This window comes from Chiroxiphia lanceolata, chromosome 4, assembly GCF_009829145.1.
Source record: "Chiroxiphia lanceolata isolate bChiLan1 chromosome 4, bChiLan1.pri, whole genome shotgun sequence".
Classification (NCBI taxonomy): Eukaryota; Metazoa; Chordata; class Aves; order Passeriformes; family Pipridae; genus Chiroxiphia; species Chiroxiphia lanceolata.
The window spans coordinates 26652369-26673232 of NC_045640.1; the positions used below are offsets into that span (position 1 = coordinate 26652369).

The 20864-nt window shown below is 38.3% G+C and overlaps 1 protein-coding gene across 1 annotated transcript; it reads right to left on the reverse strand.

Moving 5' to 3' along the window:
- Positions 1 to 350: 350 nt before the first annotated feature.
- LOC116785879 lies at positions 351 to 4466 on the reverse strand. Its single transcript, XM_032686029.1, has 2 exons — positions 4030 to 4466; positions 351 to 853 (listed from the first exon to the last, which is right to left on the reverse strand). Exons 1-2 carry the CDS (start codon positions 4297 to 4299, stop codon positions 488 to 490), a joined length of 636 nt encoding a protein of 211 aa, XP_032541920.1. The 5' UTR covers positions 4300 to 4466; the 3' UTR covers positions 351 to 487.
- Positions 4467 to 20864: the final 16398 nt, after the last annotated feature.

Genomic DNA, 20864 nt, shown 5'->3' on the forward strand with positions numbered 1-20864 from the left:
GAAAGTAACAGGTGCATGTTATCTTAATGTTAGAACAGCAAACGTAGACTTAAAAATAGTTGTCAGCTACTTCCCCCAGCAGTGGGAATGTTTTTCCAGGTATCAATTAGTAGAAGATACTTAAATTTGTTAAAACTAAGAGAAAATCCTTTTTTCCTTCAGTATTTCTACTTCTCAAAAGGAAAAGTAAAAATAAAAACATTTACTTTCCCATAGCTTCCTCTTCACTGTAGTTAAAACAATGAATTTGGTTGTCAATTATACAATATGAGTATATAATTTTACATAATATACAAAATTGTGTGTATAATAATATACTTTTAAACATAATAAGCTATAAATAAATTCCATGAGTGTTAAACATAGTGAATTTTTAATGAAGCAATGAGAAACACACCAGAAAGCTTAGTTCTTAGGTGACGAAGAGCAGGTTCTTTGCACTGAATGCTGTGGAAGGGCAAGTTGCCAAGCTGATAACAGGGTAGGTTCACTCTCTTTGGCTTCGCTTTTGCTGCCTTCTTGGCTTGGCTTTTACCACCCTCTTGGTCTTTCTGTTCCTACCGATGTTGGTGGATCTCACATAATCTCTCTTCTGGGAAGTGCCACAAAATGTCTCCAGAAGGAACCATAAAATGTCCTGCAAGTTCTGGACAGGGGGTTCATTTTGCTCAGTGTATGTCATTAAGATGCAGTTGTCATTCACCTTTTCACAAGTCAAAACATAACTTTCCTCATCTGAACTGCTGTCCTCCAGGGCATTAGTTTTCATTTGAACATGCCATGTATTGTGGCTAGGATCCTCTTCTGATGAGGTGCCAGGCAAGATCCGCTTTTTTGGAGAGATCTTCAGATACTTTGTAAGTGAAAACAAATGAATTTAAGTTAATTAAGTCTAAGGTCTTAATAAAGAACAGGTTCATCCCAGTATTCTGGTGGTAATGACCCAGGAGAAGAGCACTTACCTGTCCTAGCAAGATTTATTGTCGGTTCTCAAAACATAGTCATGTTTACAGTTCTAATCAAAAGGAAATATTAGCATCCATTTCTATGAGGGTGGAAAACAGTCTGGTAAGTACTGGTAACAGAGGTTATATTCCTCACCTCAGTTATTTTCACCTAAAAGATGTCAGGTTGATCACTAGCTCGTGGTTATTCTACCTACTCTAATTAATACTGTGCTAGCCTCTGAAAATCCAATCCACAACTGGTTTCTGTCATATCTGGTTTTGCCCATACAAAAAACCATAAAGACCAGAAAGAGCTCTTGTAGTCTCTGCAATTCTCTGGTTAATATTTAGGTATTGTATACCAGCAAACAGACAAACTATTCCCACTTACATAATAACAAGCTATTTTCCCCTTCTTTCTTTTATCTATAGAGTTCTGTGCAACAGAAATGCAGAGAAGTGAGATTACTTTGCAAAGTTACCACCTACTGTTGCAGATTAATTTTCTCCTATTCATTTTCATAATGTACTAAGCTGTTTTAAATGGACCAGACACAGTATTTCTGTTGTTTGTCTAAGGGACTTATATTACCACTAACGGTTCTAAGAGTGAAAAGATTTAACTTCATCATTATATTTCACAATGCATTGTTATAGAAAATAGCAGTACCTAAAAATGATATCTGTTCAAAGTTTACACACTGCAAGACCTTTGAGAAAAGACAGCTTTATTATGCACATGGAGTGCAACTACCATCTCTGGAACCCAGTATGAAATAGTGGCTTCTTGCAATAAGTTGTGTTCTGTGTTAGCATGTCCTGAATCAGTAGATAGATGCTATAAGAAAATGAGATAAAAATAAAAATATACATCTATGTTAAATAGACAGAAGCACATTTTACAGGTTTCTCAGTAGAAGAAGTAGCCTAATACTTTCTCATTCTGGTGAAAATTTGGTTTATTGACAGTACTATTAGATAGCTTTACAATAAATATTTTGTGCTTGGATTTCCTCATTGTGTTTGTTTTGGGTAAAATGCTTTGATATCATTGGAAGGGACACACAAGGATCATCGAGTCCAGCTCTTGGCCCTGCACTGGACCATCCCCAAGAGTCACACCATGTACCTGAGAGTATCATTCAAATACTTCTTGAACTCTCCTAGGCTTTGTGCTGTGACCACTTCCCTGGGGAGCCTGTTCCAACACCCAACCACCCTCTGGGTGAAAAACCTTTCTCTAATATCCAACCTAAACCTTCCCTGACACAACTTCAGGGCATTCCCTCGGGTCCTGTCACTGGTCACTACAGACAAGAGATCAGTGCCTGCCCCTCCTCTTTCCCTCACGAGGAAGTTATAACTACATTGAGGTCTCCCCTCAGTCTACTCTTCTCCAGGCTGAACAGACCAAGTGACCTCAGCCACTCCTCATACGGCTTCCCCTCAAGACCCTGCACCATCTTTATTGCCCTCCTTTGGACACTCTCTAAGAGGTTAATATCTTTCTTGCATTGTTGTGCCCAAAACTGCACACAATATTCTAGGGGAGCCCACCCCAGTGCAGAGCAGAACAAGACAAACCCCTCCCTCGACCAGCTGGTGATGCTTTGCCTGATGCCTCCCAGGACATGGTTGGCCCTCCTGGTTGCCAGGGCACTGCTGACTCATATTCAACTTGACATCGACCAGGACCACCCCAAGTCCCTTTCTGCAGCATTGCTTTCCAGCATCTCATTCCCCAGTCTGGACATGCATCTGGAGTTGCAGAGGCAAAGAAAGCATTAAACGCCTCTGCCTTGTCTCTGTCCCTGTTTGTGAGGTGATCATCCTCATTCTGTAATGGGCTGATGATATTTCTATAGGGCTTATTGCCATTAATATGTTTGAAAAACCTCTTTTTATTGTCCCCTACATTTCTGGTCAACTTCAACTCCAGTTGAGCTTTCAGTCAAGACAGCCTTCTGCTTCATCTGCTTGACTTCTGACTCTTAAGAATTGCCTGCTACTGTGCCCTTAGTAGATGAAATTTAAAAAGTGACCAGCACTGATGGACCCCAGCACCTGCAGTATACATATATGTATGTACACACATGCATATGTATGCGCACATATATATTTACAGATTTACATTCTTTCCCTGATCTGTAACTCTGAGCAAGAAGGGTCCAGATTAAAAGATGATATAACCTCTGAAGCCCAGTAGATGAAGTCCAAGTGAATTTATACCACAAAGAACTGCAGACTTTTAAGTTTTCACTAAACATAAACAGTACCATTTTTTTGGTGATAATCATAATGTTGACAATGCAAATATCACCACTTTTTTTTTGGCCAGAAGCTAGTAATATATAGAGAACAACTAAAATAAAAGAAATTAAAAAAAAAGTTACAGCTCACAAACAAAACAATATTATAATTTTCAAAATTATTTCCTTTCTGAGTTTCACTAAAGGGAGAAATACTGAGGAGGAAATCACCCATTTCTATAAAGTTATGCATAGTTTTCAAGTTAACACTATCTCAAACACCTGTAGAATACCTCAGATCTTCTATTTACAGAGTCATAAAATTAAAAAAAAGGAATATTTTACATCACTAAAATTAAAAAACAAACAAACAAACAAACAAAAAAAAACCAAACAAAAATAGCAATTCATGTTGCCCATAGGTTTGGGGGGTTTTACCATCCTTTGACATTTTCAGGTTCAAAAAACCATAAAACCATAAAACATATATTACATAACTTAAAATTTATTAATGTCTTTCAAGAGGTATATCTGAAATCTTCCAACTCACTTTCTTCTCAAAACTGATGAACTATTTGCAGAGGCTTGATCTATAATCAATATACGACATTTTTAAGTACTTCTAGAACTCAGCTTATAAGCATTACAAACAACTTCCACTGCTTTCAGTAGAGCTATCCCTTTGTTTGTCCTACCTAGCAAGATGAATTAAAAGTAGAGTTAAACTCTACTTGAAATTGACCATGGAACAACAACAAAACAAAAATTGATAATTATGATGGTGAAGATGAAATGGTAATAATAACAGTAATAATAAAAATCCTGGTACCCACCACATTGGAATCAGGACCGATCTCCTTGGCCAGCTTGACTAGTAAATCAGCTGTATCAAATTCAGTACCTTCTTGAGTTGCATTTGGGTTGGTGACTACATTATAGATGTAATATTCCGTCTTTCCTGATTTATTGCACTTCCTGACTATCTTTGTTCCCCCACGAGCAGGTCTTGTGTCGAAAAGCAGGACACAAAACACAGCAATCAAGCCAAAAATGAGTATCATTCCAGGCAACAGGGCAACCATAGAAGACAGGAGAGTGGTCATGATTGGAAGTGCCCTTATATAGTAACAGGAAAATGATCCCCTTCAGAGAGCTCTGCATATCTGTGCTGGCATTCTGGTGGCAGACATTTCTTAAGCCACAGGCAGCAGTTTCTGCTTGAGCATGTAGGAAGATCTACTATGTCATAATTGGTGACATAGAGACAGCAAAAAAACCTTGCATATCGACCATGTTCTTGGGAAGTTCCCAGCTCTTACACGTCATAGAATCATAGAACAATAGAATGGCTGGAGCTGGAAGGTATCTTAAAGATATTCTAGTTCCAATCCCTCTGTCATGGCTAAGCAGTCCCAGCTCTCTCAGCCTCTCCTCCTAGGTCCCTAATGACATCAGCCGTACTACAAAGACATAAACCTTAAAATTTCACATCACACAAAGCAAGTGAGCCAGCTTAGCTACCTTACTGCAATTTAGCATAAATAGGAAATATACCAAATTTAGCTTTCTTTTGAAGAAATGCTGAGTTAATCAAAATGGTATTGTCTCATTTTTAATATATAGTAGACTTGTTTTAATACAGTCAGAAGAAAACAATAGAAAAAGTATATACTAATATTACCATTTAATTTGTAATACTGCACCAAGACTCCACATAAATATTTATGAAGCTCTTATTTGCTATTTTACAGAGTCACAGAATCACAGAATATGCTGAGTTGGAAGGGATTCACAAGGATCATCGAGTCGAACACCTGGCCCTGCACTGGACCATCCCCAAGAGTCACACCATGTCCCTGAGGGTATCCTCCAACTCTCTTGAACTCCAACAGGCTTGCTGCTGTGACCACTTCCCTGGGGACTCTGTTCCAGTGGCCAACCACTCTCTGGGTGAAAAACTTTTTCGAAATATCCAACCTAAACTTCCCTGACAGGTTCATGATGCTACCTTGGATTCTGTCACAGAGAAGAGATCAGCGCCTGCCCCTCCTCTTCCCCTCACAAGGAAGTTGTAGACTGTCCTTTTCTCCATGCTGAACAGACCAAGTGACCTCAGCCACTCCTCATATGGCTTCCCCTCAAGACCCTGCACCGTCTTTATTGCCTTCCTTTGGACACTCAAATAGCTAAATATCTTTGTTATATTGTGGTGCCCAAAACTGCACACAATATTCAAGGTGAGGCCACACCAGTGCAGAGCAGAGCGGGACAATCCTCTCTCTTGATCGGCTGGTAATGCTTTTCCTGACATGTTTCCTTTCCTGCTTTTCCCCAGGACAAGGTTGGCCTTGCTGGCTGCCAAGGCACCGATGATTCATATTCAACTTGCCATAAACCAGGACCCAGAGGTCCCTTTCCACAGCACTGCTTTCCAGCATCTCATTCCCCAGTCTGGATGTGCATCCAGGGTTGCCCCATCCCAGGTGTAGAATCACGTACTTTCCCTTGTTAAACTTCATATGGTTGGTGATTACTCAGTCCTCTAATTTGTCAAGGTCTCTCTGCAGGGCCTTCCTGCCTTTGAAGGAGTCAACAGCTCCTCCTGGTTTTGTGTCATCTGCAAACTTGCTAAGTATCCCTTCCTGTCCTGCATTCAAGTCATTTATGAAGATGATGAACAGCACAGGCCCTAAAGTGTAGCCCTGTGGAACCACATGAATTTTCTCCCTACAGTGGCAAGCAGCATCTCTGACTTCTCCCCATGTTACTTGACCTTGCTTCCGCTGGGCATACACCTTCCTTTTTTGCCTTATTTCTAAGGGAAAGATCCCTGTTCAGTCAAGCCAGCCTTCTGCTTCATCTGCTTGACTTCTGACTCTTAAGAATTGCCTGCTACTGTGCCCTTAGTAGATGACATTTAAAAAGTGACCAGCACTGATGGACCCCAGCACCTGCAAAACCATTTTTCCAGGGGACCTTACTTACTAATTCCCTAAGCAGCCTGGAGTCTGCTCTCCTTATTTCCAGGGTTGAAGTTTTGCTGGCAACAGGCATTTTAAACTCGATCACTCTGTGATTGCTGTGGCCAAGAAAGCTGCCAATCTTCACTCACAAGAACCACTCTGTTGACAAGCAGCATATATCTTTGTTGAGAGTATTTTACTAACTAATTTAGCAACAAGAAAACTATATCAGTTTTGTAGATACAATATCATATTCCTTTGGTCGTGTGCTTGAAAACAGTAAACATACCTCATTAATATTCATTTTACTGAGTCTACTTGCCAAGAGAGCATCTGTGAAAAAATGAAGTTTAAAACAGTTTTCAGCTAAAGATTTGAGCTTATATATAATTATTTTCATACTCTGAGTATTAAATATGTAGTCTTGGTTTGGACAGTTTTGTTTGCTTGCTTTTAATTGCCAGTTGATCTTTCTGGGTATAGACAAGGACTCTTGAGGCACCATAGTAAATGGGACTGGCACTGACTCAAGAAGACTGAGCCCAAGGTTTGTATTCAATTTAGAAAGACCTAGCTCTTTCCAAGAAATCAGAAGACTCATTTTGAGAACTTCTGCATTCAAAATCCCACATCTGAAAACCAGCTTTTGGCATTTGCCTGAGTCTTTAAAAGGGCATGCTACTGTGCCTAGCACAAAGTAGAAAATTCAAGACCCAAGTTTTTAAGGGGCGTTCTAGTAGTAGAAGAAAAGAGTCAAAATCAACCTTAGAAATGTATAGGTCTTATCTGTAGAAGACCTTTAACAGTTTTATGACACCCTGAGAGCCCAGATGCCTAAGCATACTGTAAAGAGTATAGAAATTTGACAGAAAACAAACCCTCTTGCTCTCCAGCTGGTCCCCAGAGATCAGAAGGGCTGGGTGCAGGCACCTAATTAGAAATAATGCAGCACTGTATACTCTAGTCACATTTAATAAGATCTCAGATGCACAAATAGTGTAGATTACACTCCAAGTCTGGTCTCGTTCACAAATAGCACAGTTCGCTGTTTCAACACAATAAATCTGGTTGAGTTCAATAGGAACTTCCACAAACACAGATTCACAAACTGTGTGGTTCACTGTAGCAACAGATTATAGATTCTTTTAGATTGCCAGTGGTAAAAAGTTCACTAGATCTGCAAAATATAAGTCTATAGTGCTATGTGTAAGTGTTCCTGGGTATACTAAGGAGCAGTTTATTTTATATCTTTGGCAGTTACCCAATAAATTCACCTTTTCTAGGGAAAAACTGAACCTTTAATTTTATTGGGTTTTCTTTGCCCTCTCACAAAGTTATAAAAGGATTAGCAGAAGGGTTTTTTCTGGTAAATTAACACCCACATATCCCAGTTTTACAGAGTATCATTAAACAGATCTCGTCAGCACACAGTAAAAACTGAAACAAAGTGCATCTATACTAGCATTTTAGGAGATCTGAATACTGCCCTTTTGAATTAAACCTCATGCTTACCACCACCTGCTGCACTTTTGTTGGCACTGTGAAGTGTCCTAGAAGTGCCCTCACCATGTTTCTTCTTATAAAACTAAACCGGAAAATAGAGTTCAAGTGCATATCAGACAAGAGTTATTTTTCATCACCTCTAAGATGATTATAACATGGCTGACAGGTCCTCAGGGCCAACTGTTTCTCTATGCAGACCACTTCTATTAACCTGCACTACATGCTAATGGAGACATAGCCTTTTCTCCTATATGCATTAGTTTATCCCCAGGTGAAATCTTTTATCTGCATTATTCCCTTGAACTGAACCGGCACCTATTCCACCTGATCCTAAGAACTACAGCTACTATTAAAGCACTTGCCAGAGTCAAGAAAAAGTATCTGATACTATGGTAGCTTGTAAAAATTCTGTAGACAAAGTTTCCACTGGCATGGATGCTTGGCTAGATGGTTTTTGCAATTGCTTGTATGTTTTAATAACTACAAATTTAGGTAAAGATGCATAAAAAATATTTGCAAGTTGAATTCCAGTCTTCTGCTTGTAGGTACAAACCTATTCTCTTCTGCTGCAGTGTTTCATCTCACTTTTTCAACTTAAAGGGGTAAATCAGGTATATCTACCTTCAGCATGGAATGTGTTTTCATGCGGCAAAAATTAAAAAAAACCTTTAAGGAAAAATACTAATACATTTTCTTTGAACTCATGGGTGAAAACAATTTTATCATTTTCTTTTCTGTATGACTTCTTGACATGAATGTGTATACAGACACATTTATTTCAAAAAATCACATTCTCTGCCCATTTAATTTTTACAGTGTTCTAGACAATACATAATCATAGTCTAAAAAAATTCAAATACTGCATCTACTATGATTAAATTAATTATTGCAATCAGCTTGCGTGATTTGCCTTTCCGGGGACAGCTACTTTCTAGCAAATCAGTTAGGTAATATTACCATGCCTTGTTTTTCCCTTCTTAATGACTAGAAAAAGACAGTATATGTTTTTACATAGAGTAACTCCTGTCATGATTGTTTGTGAGAAAAATATTATTTGAGAAAGATACATATTTCTACAGTGGATTAAGTAGAAACTACTAAGTGGCTGCTGTAATTTTTTTTTTTCTAAGGGAAAGTGTACAGCTTCTACCTTGGAAGTAAAAAGTAAACTATATTTGTGAAGATTAGCTCTAACACAAAGAATCTGAATGAAACATTTTAATCATAGGTTTGAAAATCCCACTGTAGAGGTTCGTAAGGGAAAGGTCATTTTGTATTCACAGGCCTCAGATCTTTCAACAAGAGAAGAACATTTCTCAACTATTATGAAGAAAAATTTGCATTTGCCTTTATAAAGAGATATTGCTTTATCTGTGATTTCTATTCTTTTCAAGACAACATCTCTTAAAGACATCTTGTGAATGCATAATATTTAAATATATATATCCACAGATTTGTAAAGGGAGAGGATAAGGATGAAAAAGTGGTTTATATTTTATATGTAACGACAATCCATGTTCTTACTGCAATAACCTGAACAATACAGTTTGGTGTCTCCACAGGTACCAAACAGCAAGAATTCAGAAATTCTTGGTTTCTCCCTACAGAAGGATAAAAAGAAGTCCAATTTATTATTTGCAAGTGTCCTCTCCTTTATAAGCCTCAAAGTGAGGGCAGCAGGAAACAATTTCTCCATGACCCATTTTCGTGCTGCATAAAAAATGAATTCCACTTCTGTTTCCCTTTTAAAAAAATAACATGCTTCAAACGATTACCACACTGCTCACAAGGCAAGTATGTCTAAACACAACTGTGACTTTGATACTCTGCAATACGGATGCCCATTCCTTAGAAGTTCAAATCTGTTTACTCCCAGCTTCAGATTTCTGTAGATTTTCAATGGCCAGGTGTTGTAGTTTAGGAATGGTATTCTCCAATTTAGTACTGCCACTAAAACCTCATTGCTGCTTGCTTCCCCTTCCCTTCCTGTTGGCAAAGATTATGGGTTGAGATAAGAACAATTTGCTGGAAATAGCAATGAGATAAGAAAACAAAGAGTAACAGCAACAATATTAATAACCGAAGGTACAAGACAAAGAAATTATTTACATGGAAAGGCTGCGACCATAAACATATACCAATCATCTCTCTGCTGCCACATTTTCTCCACCAGACGGAGTACCCTTCTCCTCAAAAGGAAGAGAGATTACCTTTCCCCTGTCCCTTGCAATGACATGAGATGGTATTGAATAACATCAGGATCCTGGCCTTGACTCCTCCTGGCTAGTATAAAAATTAACCCTGTCCTGGCTGAAACTAGGATACCAGGACATCACTTTAGTTCTTTTCCTTACTTTTTGGTCCAAACAATGTCATAGAAATAGCCTCGGAGAAATGCTATTCAAAACCTCATGATAAAAGACAATTAACATCTGGGTCCCTGTGTGGTTTTCAGATGTCTAATTCCTTCAGCTGTCTTCATGTTTATTCTTTGCTTTTTCCTGTCATTGTAAACTATTATTCAAAACATTAAAAATTTGCCTTTAATTTGCACATGATGAAGACAGGTGTGCTTTTTTGTCAGAGAGGACATGAAATGTAAAAAAAGAGCCAAGTTCCCTTCTTTGCAGCTTCTCAATAGTAAGAAACATACAAAAGGTTAGAACATCTTTTCCATACCTGTGTTGTCCCAGAAATGACCATAATTTACTCATTGCAGAATATTCTACTTATCTTAATGAGATGCCACTTTATTCCTGAAAAGGCCATGAAAAAGGATGTTGAAATATCATCCCTCATAAGCTCCAGGCAGTGAAACAGAAATGGAGTATGAGTTTTAAGAAAGCCACTTTTCCTGATTATTATTATTATATCTATCTCCATTTAAATGACTTGTGTGTTGGAAAATTATTATTACTACACTAAATGTGTCATGTTCTTTCCACAAACCACATAATATAGTTCAATATAATAAAATAGTTTAAATCTACCGAGTTTAATTGTCCCTGCTTGTATTACATAACTGTTGGTGTGTAATCAACGAGATATGCTCACTTAACAAAGGCAAATTATTTCACTTGAGGTTGTTCTGGACTTATCAGTCTGAACTACACCTTTAGCTATATGAGCTGTATTTAAAGGTTCAATATTTGAGTTTAAAACAGTAAGAACTTTTTAAAAATGGCTCTTTACCCTTAATAAAATACAGAAAAATAAAAATTTGTCTCAATTTATCACTTACAGCACTTAACGACACAAATCTGGATTAGCCTTCCTTCACAAATGACATCTGCTTCTGGAGTGCATTACACAGAGAGTCAGTTTTACTTGCACAGGGTCACCTCTGACCTTTTCATAGATACAAGACCAACCATATTTGTGCTTATATTTATCATAATTTTTAATGTAACTGAATGAAAGGCTTTCGATACTGTGAGCAGAAAAGGTCTATGGCAGATTTTGGAACGTTTAGGATGTCCCCCCAAGTTCCTTAAAATTATCATCTCACTTCATGAGGATCAACGCAGCCAAGTCAGATATGGCAATGCACTTTCTGAGCCCTTTCTAAACACCAATGGTGTGAAACAAGACTGCGTTCTCGCACCAACCCTATTCACAGTCTTTTTTAGCATGATGCTCCAAAGGGCCACAGCAGACCTCGATGATCAGGACAGTATCTACATTTGATATCATACTGATGGAAGCCCATTCAACCTAAGGCGACTGAAGGCCCACACCAAGACCTTAAACCATCTTGTTCGAGAGCTGCTCTATGCTGACGACGACGCCCTTGTTGCCCACACAGAAGCAGCTCTGCAGCATTTAATATCCTGCTCTGCAGATGCTGCTGAGCTCTTTGGGCTGGAAGTCAGCTTAAAGAAGACAGAAGTTCTCTATCATTCTGCACCTCAGGAAGCCTTCCATCATCCCCACATCACCATTGGCCAATCAGAGCTCAAATCAATCCAGCAGTTTAATTACCTAGGCAGCCTCATCTCCTCGAATGGTAAGATTGATGGAGAGATAGACAACAGGTTAGCAAAGGCATACGGTGCTTTCAGAAAACTCCATAAAAGAGTATGGTATAATAAACACTTGAAGAAAAGTACCAAGATCAGTGTTTACAAAGCCATTGTGCTGTCTACTCTTTTATATGGATCCGAATCATAGGTCATCTACCGCCACCACCTGAATCTCTTAGAACGCTTCCATCGATGCTGTCTCCATACAATCTTAAACATCCACTGGTCAGATTATGTGACTAATACATCTGTTCTAGAACAAGCAGCAGTCACAAGTATTGAGGCCATGTTGCTGAGAATGCAGCTGCGTTGGGCAGGACACGCCTCAAGGATGAAGGACCACCGCCTCCCTAAGATCCTGCTTCATGGTGAACTTGCCACTGGCTGCCACATGAGAGGAGCCCCAAAGAAAAGATACAAGGACTCCCTGAAACAACATCTCAGCCTTGGCCATATTGATCAACATAACTGGTCTACTCTGGCCTCAAATCGGGAGGCCTGGAGACACACCATCTATAACGCTGCTGCTTCCTTTGGAAACGCACGCAGGATCGAGGAGAAAAGACAACGCAGAAAGAATCGTGTCTTGCAGAATATACCACTTAAGGAGTCTTTCTTCTGTGCCTTTTGTAATCGGACATGTCTATCTCGTATTGGCCTTTTTAGCCACCAGCGTGCTTGTAACAAATGTGGATAGAACCTTTCCCAAATCTTCGTTCGCAAAGCCCAGCCATGATGATGACGATGATCATGACCTTCTGCCGAGCAATCTAATTATTCATAAATAAACATTGCAATCCTGCCGAGGGTAAGAGATGAATACTGTGTTTTATTGGTACCAAGGCTTATTGACTTAAATAGATCATGATGACAACATTTGTTTCAATGAATTGGGGCTGCCAAGGCAAAGTAGAGGACCATTTGTGTCGTAAAGCTCTAGTCTCAACATTTTAGGTAATCAGAACAGACTAATGTAAGATGACACAAAATGCTTGACTGCAATGATTCATTTGCAATTTCGCAAACAGAAATACATACACAGTTATGTAGGTATAATTGGAGTTGGTTAGTTAACTTTTTTGCAGAATAATTACAATTACACATACAGTCGTGACTTGCTACTATGTCGTAAGGGAAGACTACTACAATTATTGCCTAACTGACTATATGTTTATAGTGTCATCTGACAGATGGAAATTAAAAGTCAAATAAACTTCTCACTCCACAGACGTATTTTTGCTCCAAATGAAGAACTACATAGAATCATAGAATCTGTGTTTAATAAAGTAATTTATTAATAAATTATTAAAGACACTTCTCTTTGTTTCATAATTATATATAAGTACATATTTACAGAGGTGTTTATGAAGCTATCTCTGTATAACTATTTATAATTATGAAATTGAAGATGTGTGTGAGTGTACCATACAAGCATACATTCCCATACTCTTAAAAACAGAGGGGTTTAAATGCTGAGAGCTTGTGAATCTTGGGATATGAACTTTCTATAATAAAAACAGCAGTTATAATCTCTAAAACTCAGTAGAATTACAACTGATATCCTCTCAGTATGACATGATTGCTCTAACAAAGACCATAGGGCAACTATGATGGCAAACATGGAATTCTAGAAAAAAAAATGCTACAAATTATAGATATTAGGAAAATTTTAATGAAAATTACACACAAATAATCAACAGGTGTGTACAGGGTCTAACAATAAGCAAGTCTGGGCATATCTATCAATTATAGACACTTTAACTTGGTTGGCTTCTAGCAAACTATCACGATTAACAAGAAATATATTTAAAATCTTTATTACATTTACAACAGGGGAAAAAAAAGATGAATCATGTATAACTTTTACCACTATCTCTTCAGAACTTTTTCCTCTTGTTTTTGGGGATGTTTTTGTGGACAGCACTGAAGAAAGTAATAATCACTCTCGTTCAGGGAAAAATCTTTTTCAAGCTCAACACCAGTGTATCCCGATGAGCAAGAAATCAAGCAAATGGAGCAGGAGACTTGGATGGATGAACAACGAACTTCTAGAAAATCTAAAATGAAAGAAAGAAAATCATGGGATGTGGAAAAAGGGACAGGTCATGATGGCATGGCAGGATGGGCCAATGTGTGGATGTTATCTACCTTGACTTCAGCAAGGCTTTTGACACTGTCTCTCCTAACATCCTCATAAGCAAGCTCAGAAAATGTGGGCTAGATGAATGGAGAGTAAGGTGGGTCAAGAACTGGCCAAATGGCAGAGCTCAGAGTGTTGTGATCAGTGGGGTCAAGAACTGGCTGAATGGCAGAGCTCAGAGTGTTGTGATCAGTGGAGTACAATCCAATTGGTTGCCTATAGTCCTTGACATTCCCCAGAGATCAACACTGGGTCCAGTCTTATGCAGTTTGTTTATCAACAACCGGGATGAAGGGATAGAATGTACCCTCAGCAAGTTTGCTGATGATATGAAATTGGGGGGAGTGGCTGATACACCTGACTGCTATGCTCCCATTCAGTAGGGCCTTGGTAGGCTGCAGAATTGGGCCAAGAGAAACCTAATGAAGTTCATCAAAGGCAAGGGTCCTGCACCTGGGAAGGAATAAGCCCAAGTACCAATACAGTTTGGGGTTTGACCTACTAGAGAGCAGTTCTGTACAGAAGGACCTGGGAGTCCTGCTGAATGATGTGTGCTCTGGCAGCCCAGAGGGATGTGCACATGGATGTGCATTGGGAAGAGTGTGTCCAGCAAGTCCAGGGAGGTGGTCCTGCCCCCCAGCCATAGTGAAGCCACATCTGGAGTATTGTGTTCAATTCTTGTCTCCACAGTTCAAGAAAGACAAGAAGCTATGGGAGAGGGTCCAGCAGAGGGCACTAAGATGGTTAGGGGTCTGGAGCATCTCTTATGAAGAGAGACTGTGGGAGCAGGGCCTGTTTAGTCTAGAGAAGAGAAGAGTGAGAGGGGATCTCATTAATACCTACAAATATCTCAAAGGCAGGTGTCGAGAGGATGGTGTCAGACTCTTTTTGGTGATGTCCAGTGACAGGACAAGGAGCAGTGGCTGTAAATTAAAACACAAGAATTTTCACCTCAACATGAGGAAGAACTTTTTTACATTGAGGGTGGTAGAGCACTGGAACAGGCAGCTCAGTGAAGTCATGGATTCTCCTTCTCTGGACAAATTCAAAACCCAAATGGACCCATTCCTTGTAACCAGCTCTAGGAGAACCTGCCTTGGCAGAGTAGTTGGACCAGATGATTTCCAGAGGTCCCATCCAACCCTAATGATTCAGCAATTCTGTCATTCTGTGTAGTTAGTGGTTTAAAGAATTATGAGAGTATATTTTCATATTTTCCTGAAGATAAAGAAAAAAAAAAAAGACAAAAGTATTCAAGACAGGAGAGAAAAGAACAGCAGAGACAGAAAACACAGTGTCTCTTTCTGGTGTACAGACTAGCTAATAACAACTCTGTAGGATAATGAGATATCAGATATTTTGTATGTTCTTATGCTTTCCAGAGGACTTAACAAAACGCATTATTTCCTTTAATCTTTAACTGCAGACAAAAATTTCTTGCTATTTTTATTTCTAGCCTCTGAAAAAATAGTTTCTATCTTTTTTCTCATAGCTTGATCATTTTTCTAAACTTCAAATAATTGCTTCTTCTGATTTTATGAAATTCCAAGTTTCTTTTCAGTGACTTTTCAGAAAGTAATGTATTTGTAAAGATTATGCACAGGAAAACGGTGATTTTTAAGTAATCTTAACAGACCTGCAAACCAAATGATATTTGCCTATTTTCAACTTTGTTTTGATCACAAAACTCACCTGGATCTAAAGTTATGTATGATATCTGCAACTGCCTATTTCCTCCACAAAGAGCCTTCCTTTAGCATTTCCTTTCTGTTCTATCACTTCTGAGAAGAGTCCGTCTAATTGCAAATAGACTAGATTTGATATTGGCCTTTGTGCCTGACAAAATGTTTTGCCAATAGATGAGAAATATAGGAAGTCTTGTGGAAAAATAGTCTAGGTCTTCTGTTTCTGAGAATATTCATTTCAGTGCTCTGTACTAGAATTTTGTAAGAAGACTGGACTTCAGACACAGCTTATTGTTGCAGTCCAACCAGCAGCAATCACATGTATAAACAGCTGAGTGTTGCTTTCCTGATAAGAACAAGGAGAACTGAGCATTACTCTAGTATTTGCTGAGGGAAGGCTTAGTATTGATGAAGAATCCAAGCAGAAAATAAACTAGGGCATGAATGCACAACAAATCCAAACTCATCTGGGTTCAGCTTTAGCCAGCTGTCGTTCATCCATGAGTTGACCATTTATGTGCTCTAGGTCATTTTACTTGCAGGTGTGGAGTCACACATGATGCAGGATAAGATGTGCCACCCAGCCTGTGCAATCTACTCATCTCAGCTAGTGTCTGTATATAAATTTTGAAAAGGAACAGAGAAAACCAACACCAATTTCACATCTGGGAGGCTACACAATGGAAGTACAGTACCTGGTCACTGTACTTCCTATGCAGAACCTGAACAATATACCTTTTGCCCCCTCCACCCCAAGCCACAGCACTTTCTTTAAGCAATACATCACGGGCAATAGTATTCTGAAATGATGCCAAAGATTAAAATTTAGTTAATAAAAGCTATCAGTGCAGAAGTAAGCAAACAAAAGGAAAAGAACTGATTGTGCAGGAAGCAGGTTAAACTGTGTGACTTGAATTTTTAAAAATTTTACTTTTATTAATTATATTAGCTTTTGGACTTTCCCTACCACTATCTCAAAACATCAACATGTGCACTGTAAAATAGCAGTTTGCAGTGTTCATAATCATTTTGGAAAGTTCCTAATATTTTTTTGTTTAACACATTAAATCATCTTGAACATTCAAAGGGATAGAGCACCTCTCCTATGAAGTCAGGCTGAGATACCTGAGGTTGTTCAGCAGGGAGAAGAGAAGGTTCCAGGGAGAGCTCACTACAGACTTCCAGTGCTTAAAGGGGGCTTAAGAAAAAGAGGGACAGTGACTTTTACATGGGTAGATAATGATAGGACAACAGATTTAAACTAAAAGATTTAGACTAGATGTTGGGAAGAATTTAATTTCTCAGAGGATAAAATATCTTTTGTCATTTATATTGTTTCTGTTACTGTTTGTTTTCTTATCTCATTGCTGTTTTCAGCAAACTATTCTTATTCCAACCTATGATATTTACCTTTTGCACCTCCAACTGTAGTGAGGGAGGAAGCAGTGCATGGTTTTAGCAGGAGTACTAAATTGCAGAATACCATTCCTAAACCACAACACATTCTACGATCACTATTGAATTCAAGTTGCTGCCTGCTGATGCCTGTTGTGGTGACAAGCCTGTCCTGAAGACTCATCAGGGTAAGCTCTATCTCTCTGTTCTCAACATTTTCTTATTTACACCTATCACAACAGTTTGCCAGTGCAGCTGGGGAGCTTCTTCCACCCAAGGGTCCACTTTCTAAAATGCTATTAATAACACCTAAGGAGAGCTTTCAGTTTCACTGTTCTTGCAGTAATATGGATAGAGATTTAAAAGCATCCTAACTACAGGTATTTCTGAAGAAAATGATTTTACTCTACTGCTCACTCAGCTGCCCAGTAACTGCTACTTCTGGAACACACATAAAGTGACAGGTACAAAGCTGTGCTGCTCTGTTTCTGCTGATCATCTTGCTAAGCATCTGAATTCTGCAGCAGAATAAGATTCTGCAGCAGAATAAGATTCAGCAGCAGAATAAGAACTGATTCAATTTCACAGTGTGAGTACCATAGCATAATACTTGCCACATACCCAATGGATTTTTCTCATTCTGAGCAGCGCTGAAAAGCTTTTTTTTTTTTCTTAGTGCCAAGATGTTAAATCATGTAATTTCAACTATGATGAATTATTAGAGTTTATTGCTAAGTCTACCACTTGCTCTTTGCAAATGCTATGGAGAAAAAAATAAAGTACTGAACTCAAAAACATTTACAGACAAAGTATTTGCCTTTCTAAAAAGTAAAGGCTCTGTTCTTTTTTAAGTAAATTTAGAACACTCATTTTTATGGTAGATAGTAAAAATCACAAATTCTTCTTACAGTTTTATTTCTTTCTTCTACAGCTACCAACAAAGCATACAAAATTTTACAGAATTTCTTATTCTTTCTTTCCTTCTCCCTCTTGCCACTTCATTACATGTATGCAAACTACAGAGGACAAGTATTAAATAGGTATTAATATAAAGGCACTTACTAAAGAGAACTCAAAGCTATAGTGTAGAAAGTCCTATATCTCTCTGATGAAGACGTTACAAATAGAAGCGCTGATAGTTACAGGAAGGAATGACAAATCATATTATTCACTACAGGACAGAGTCAGCTGGCCAAATTACCAATCAGCGTTGAACAGTCCTGCCCCCCATCATCAGATTCAGTGAAGAGATGATATTTACTGCCCACATACTGCATTTAATACTATCTGTGGTCAAAGTGTTGATCATTTTACCAGAGGTCTGAAATACTGACTCTATTGGTGAAAAAATGCTTTCATGTGTGACACAAAATTTGCTCAAAGCTTGAGTTTCTTTGCAGGAAACACTGGTGCAGTAAACAAAAAAGGAAAAAACCCACAACCCCCCCATGCCCCACCCTGAATGCACAGTAGTCTATTTCCTTTAATCTGAACTTTAATAGTTTTAAATTTAAAACTTTTCTCTATTTTTTTCAAATTTTCTAATTAATAGGGTGTTTTTCAAGTTTTCATTAGCACTTTACCACTGACTATTCCTACTATGAACTGCTCACAATAATTTCTCAGAATATGTGAAATCAAAGTCCGAGTTTTAACTACAGTTTCTTCTTTAATGTTAATTAATTATTTTTTACTGTCATTTGCCAAATAAACATCTTTTTTTCTCTTTCAGTCAGGTTTTAGTTTGAGCTAACAATGTCTACGAAGGCATTTTTTGTATTTGCATCGGTTAAACATCCTTATTTTCCATTCTTTTTCGTAGTACCTAGTTGACATAAGAGGAAATTTACCGCTTTAAGACCACTGGGAGTATTATACCATTGTCATTCTAGCATTTATCACCTTCTGATCATTATTTTTAATCACTGAAAACAAGCAAACACACAGAAATATGCATTTAAATGGCATCTCTTATCTTTTTTCTATGCCTTTATCCATATGCTGGTATATAGACAACTATAAAAAAAGTCTCTGTGGAAGCAATTGGTTTTTGCAGCTCAGTTGCAACAAAGCTGTTTCTGCATAATCAGAGAGAAAGAGTAGTTTTACCCTTCTAAACTTGTTTCAGGCAACGGGAATTCACAGCTGAGGGGAATTAAATACAGCTTTTCTTATCTCAGTCAGAAACTCTCTTCTTAACTGTCTGACTGAGCTTCACCATTCCAACAAGTTTCAGGTAACTATACTCAAAATGAAAGATCGGTTATTGCAGCTGCAGTTTGAAGATTTGCTTTGCAGTCCTAAGTCTACAATCGAGTGGGCAGTATGGGGAGCAGCAGAGATAACTGAAAAGCAAAAAAGTCAAGAACAGACTAGGTTTCAAGACCAATATGCTGAGCTGGGTCAAGGAACTTTAAATGGGCTGAAGAGAACACTTTTTTCACTGCTTTTCAGAGTCCTTCCTTTACTCTTGCTATCTTTAATCCCTAGGACTCTCAAATCAATCTAAATTAAACCTTTTGAAAAGTAAATACAGTTTTAGGACTTTCCAGTATCATCAAGTCTTCCCTGACACTCCTTTCCTAAGTAGGAGTGGCCAGTACTATCTGATGGCACTTCATAAACAGGTCAGCGCAACAGAACCAGAGTTGAAAAAAAAGAGGCATCTTTCTTCTGTGAAATACTGTGGTCCTCTGACATCCTGGTTTTCGAAAATATATCTGGGAACAAAATTGGTGGAGCTACATACATATGTCATCAGTTTAAAAATAGATTTTGTACTGAGAGAAATTAAGTCTTGGTGATTTCAGACAGCTTCAAGATTAAGACACAATTTGAGGTCGCAATTTTGGATTTCAGCACTAAATGCATGAATCCTACTTTAGGAATCTTAATCCTTTGCAATGTCTGGTCCCTGACCCTATAAGCCTTGCCAAGACCTGGCAAACTTGTGCCAGTGAGAGACTGTCCTTTTTGCCACCTTTCTAATCAAAAGAGTAAATAATTTTTGTTAAAGAAATTCTGTCTTAGTCTACCAGACAAATAGTCCACAGAATGCAAATGGAGATGGAGACAGAAAATAAATGTGCCTGGGGAAGAAAAAGGAGACATAAGAGAGAAACAGAAAAGAAGGGATTCATATTAATATTGGAATCCTGTGTTGTTAAGTTCAGCTGTAGAAATACCACTCAGACTTACTCTGATCAGGTCATTTGAATGAGGCTGACGAAGACTTACTGGTCATATGATGGTCAGAAATGCTGATAGTAGCAGCTAGAAAGGCAAAACTCACTACCTTCAGCACACCCATCTCTGTAGCATTGTCAACTGAAGGTCTACAAGGAGTAGAAAGCCTAATATTTATTCCTCAGTTTATCACAAGTCTGAATATGTGTAGGTTTAGTTCTTGCTTATCTGACATAATCTTAAATACAGAGCTCTAAATGGGCAGATTTAGTCCATCTTTAAACTGTTGCTGAATATTAACATTTGTCTATTGAGTTAAGCTGGATCTTTGTTTCCTAGGACAGCTCACCAAACTTACACGTATTTCTGAGCATCAAAATGTTTTTACCACTGAGTACCATAGGCTGCTACACAGCACTGCATTTGAGTCCCTACAGCTCATGCCAAAGCTTCTTAAATATTTTTCCAAGAGTAAAAAAGGGGCAGATAAAAAAAAGGAGACCTGCTCATTATAAAGCCAGCTGGAAGACGGCAAGCTTCCTTAGGAAGAAAGGAAAAAGGCATTGGAGGAAAAAATAAAGATTTTCACCTTCTATTAGATTGTTGAGATAAATGCAAAGCAGAATAAGGAAGCCTGGCTAGAGATCAGCTGGGAGTTCAGTAGATAGTATTTTTGAGTTTGATCTGATTTATAGCTGAGAAAAAGGTACAGCAAACTACAAAAAAAAATGGTACTGGATCAAGAGCTTTTTTTATAACTGCAGTTGTTGGGGG

What these genes read in the sequence shown, in the direction of transcription:
- LOC116785879 (XM_032686029.1), bottom strand. Translation starts at nt 4,299, where the DNA reads ATGACCACTCTCCTGTCTTCTATGGTTGCCCTGTTGCCTGGAATGATA. An exon ending in TCGGTCCTGATTCCAATGTG is followed by an intron (nt 854 to 4,029) that starts GTGGGTACCAGG and finishes TCACTTACAAAG; the next exon opens with TATCTGAAGATCTCTCCAAA.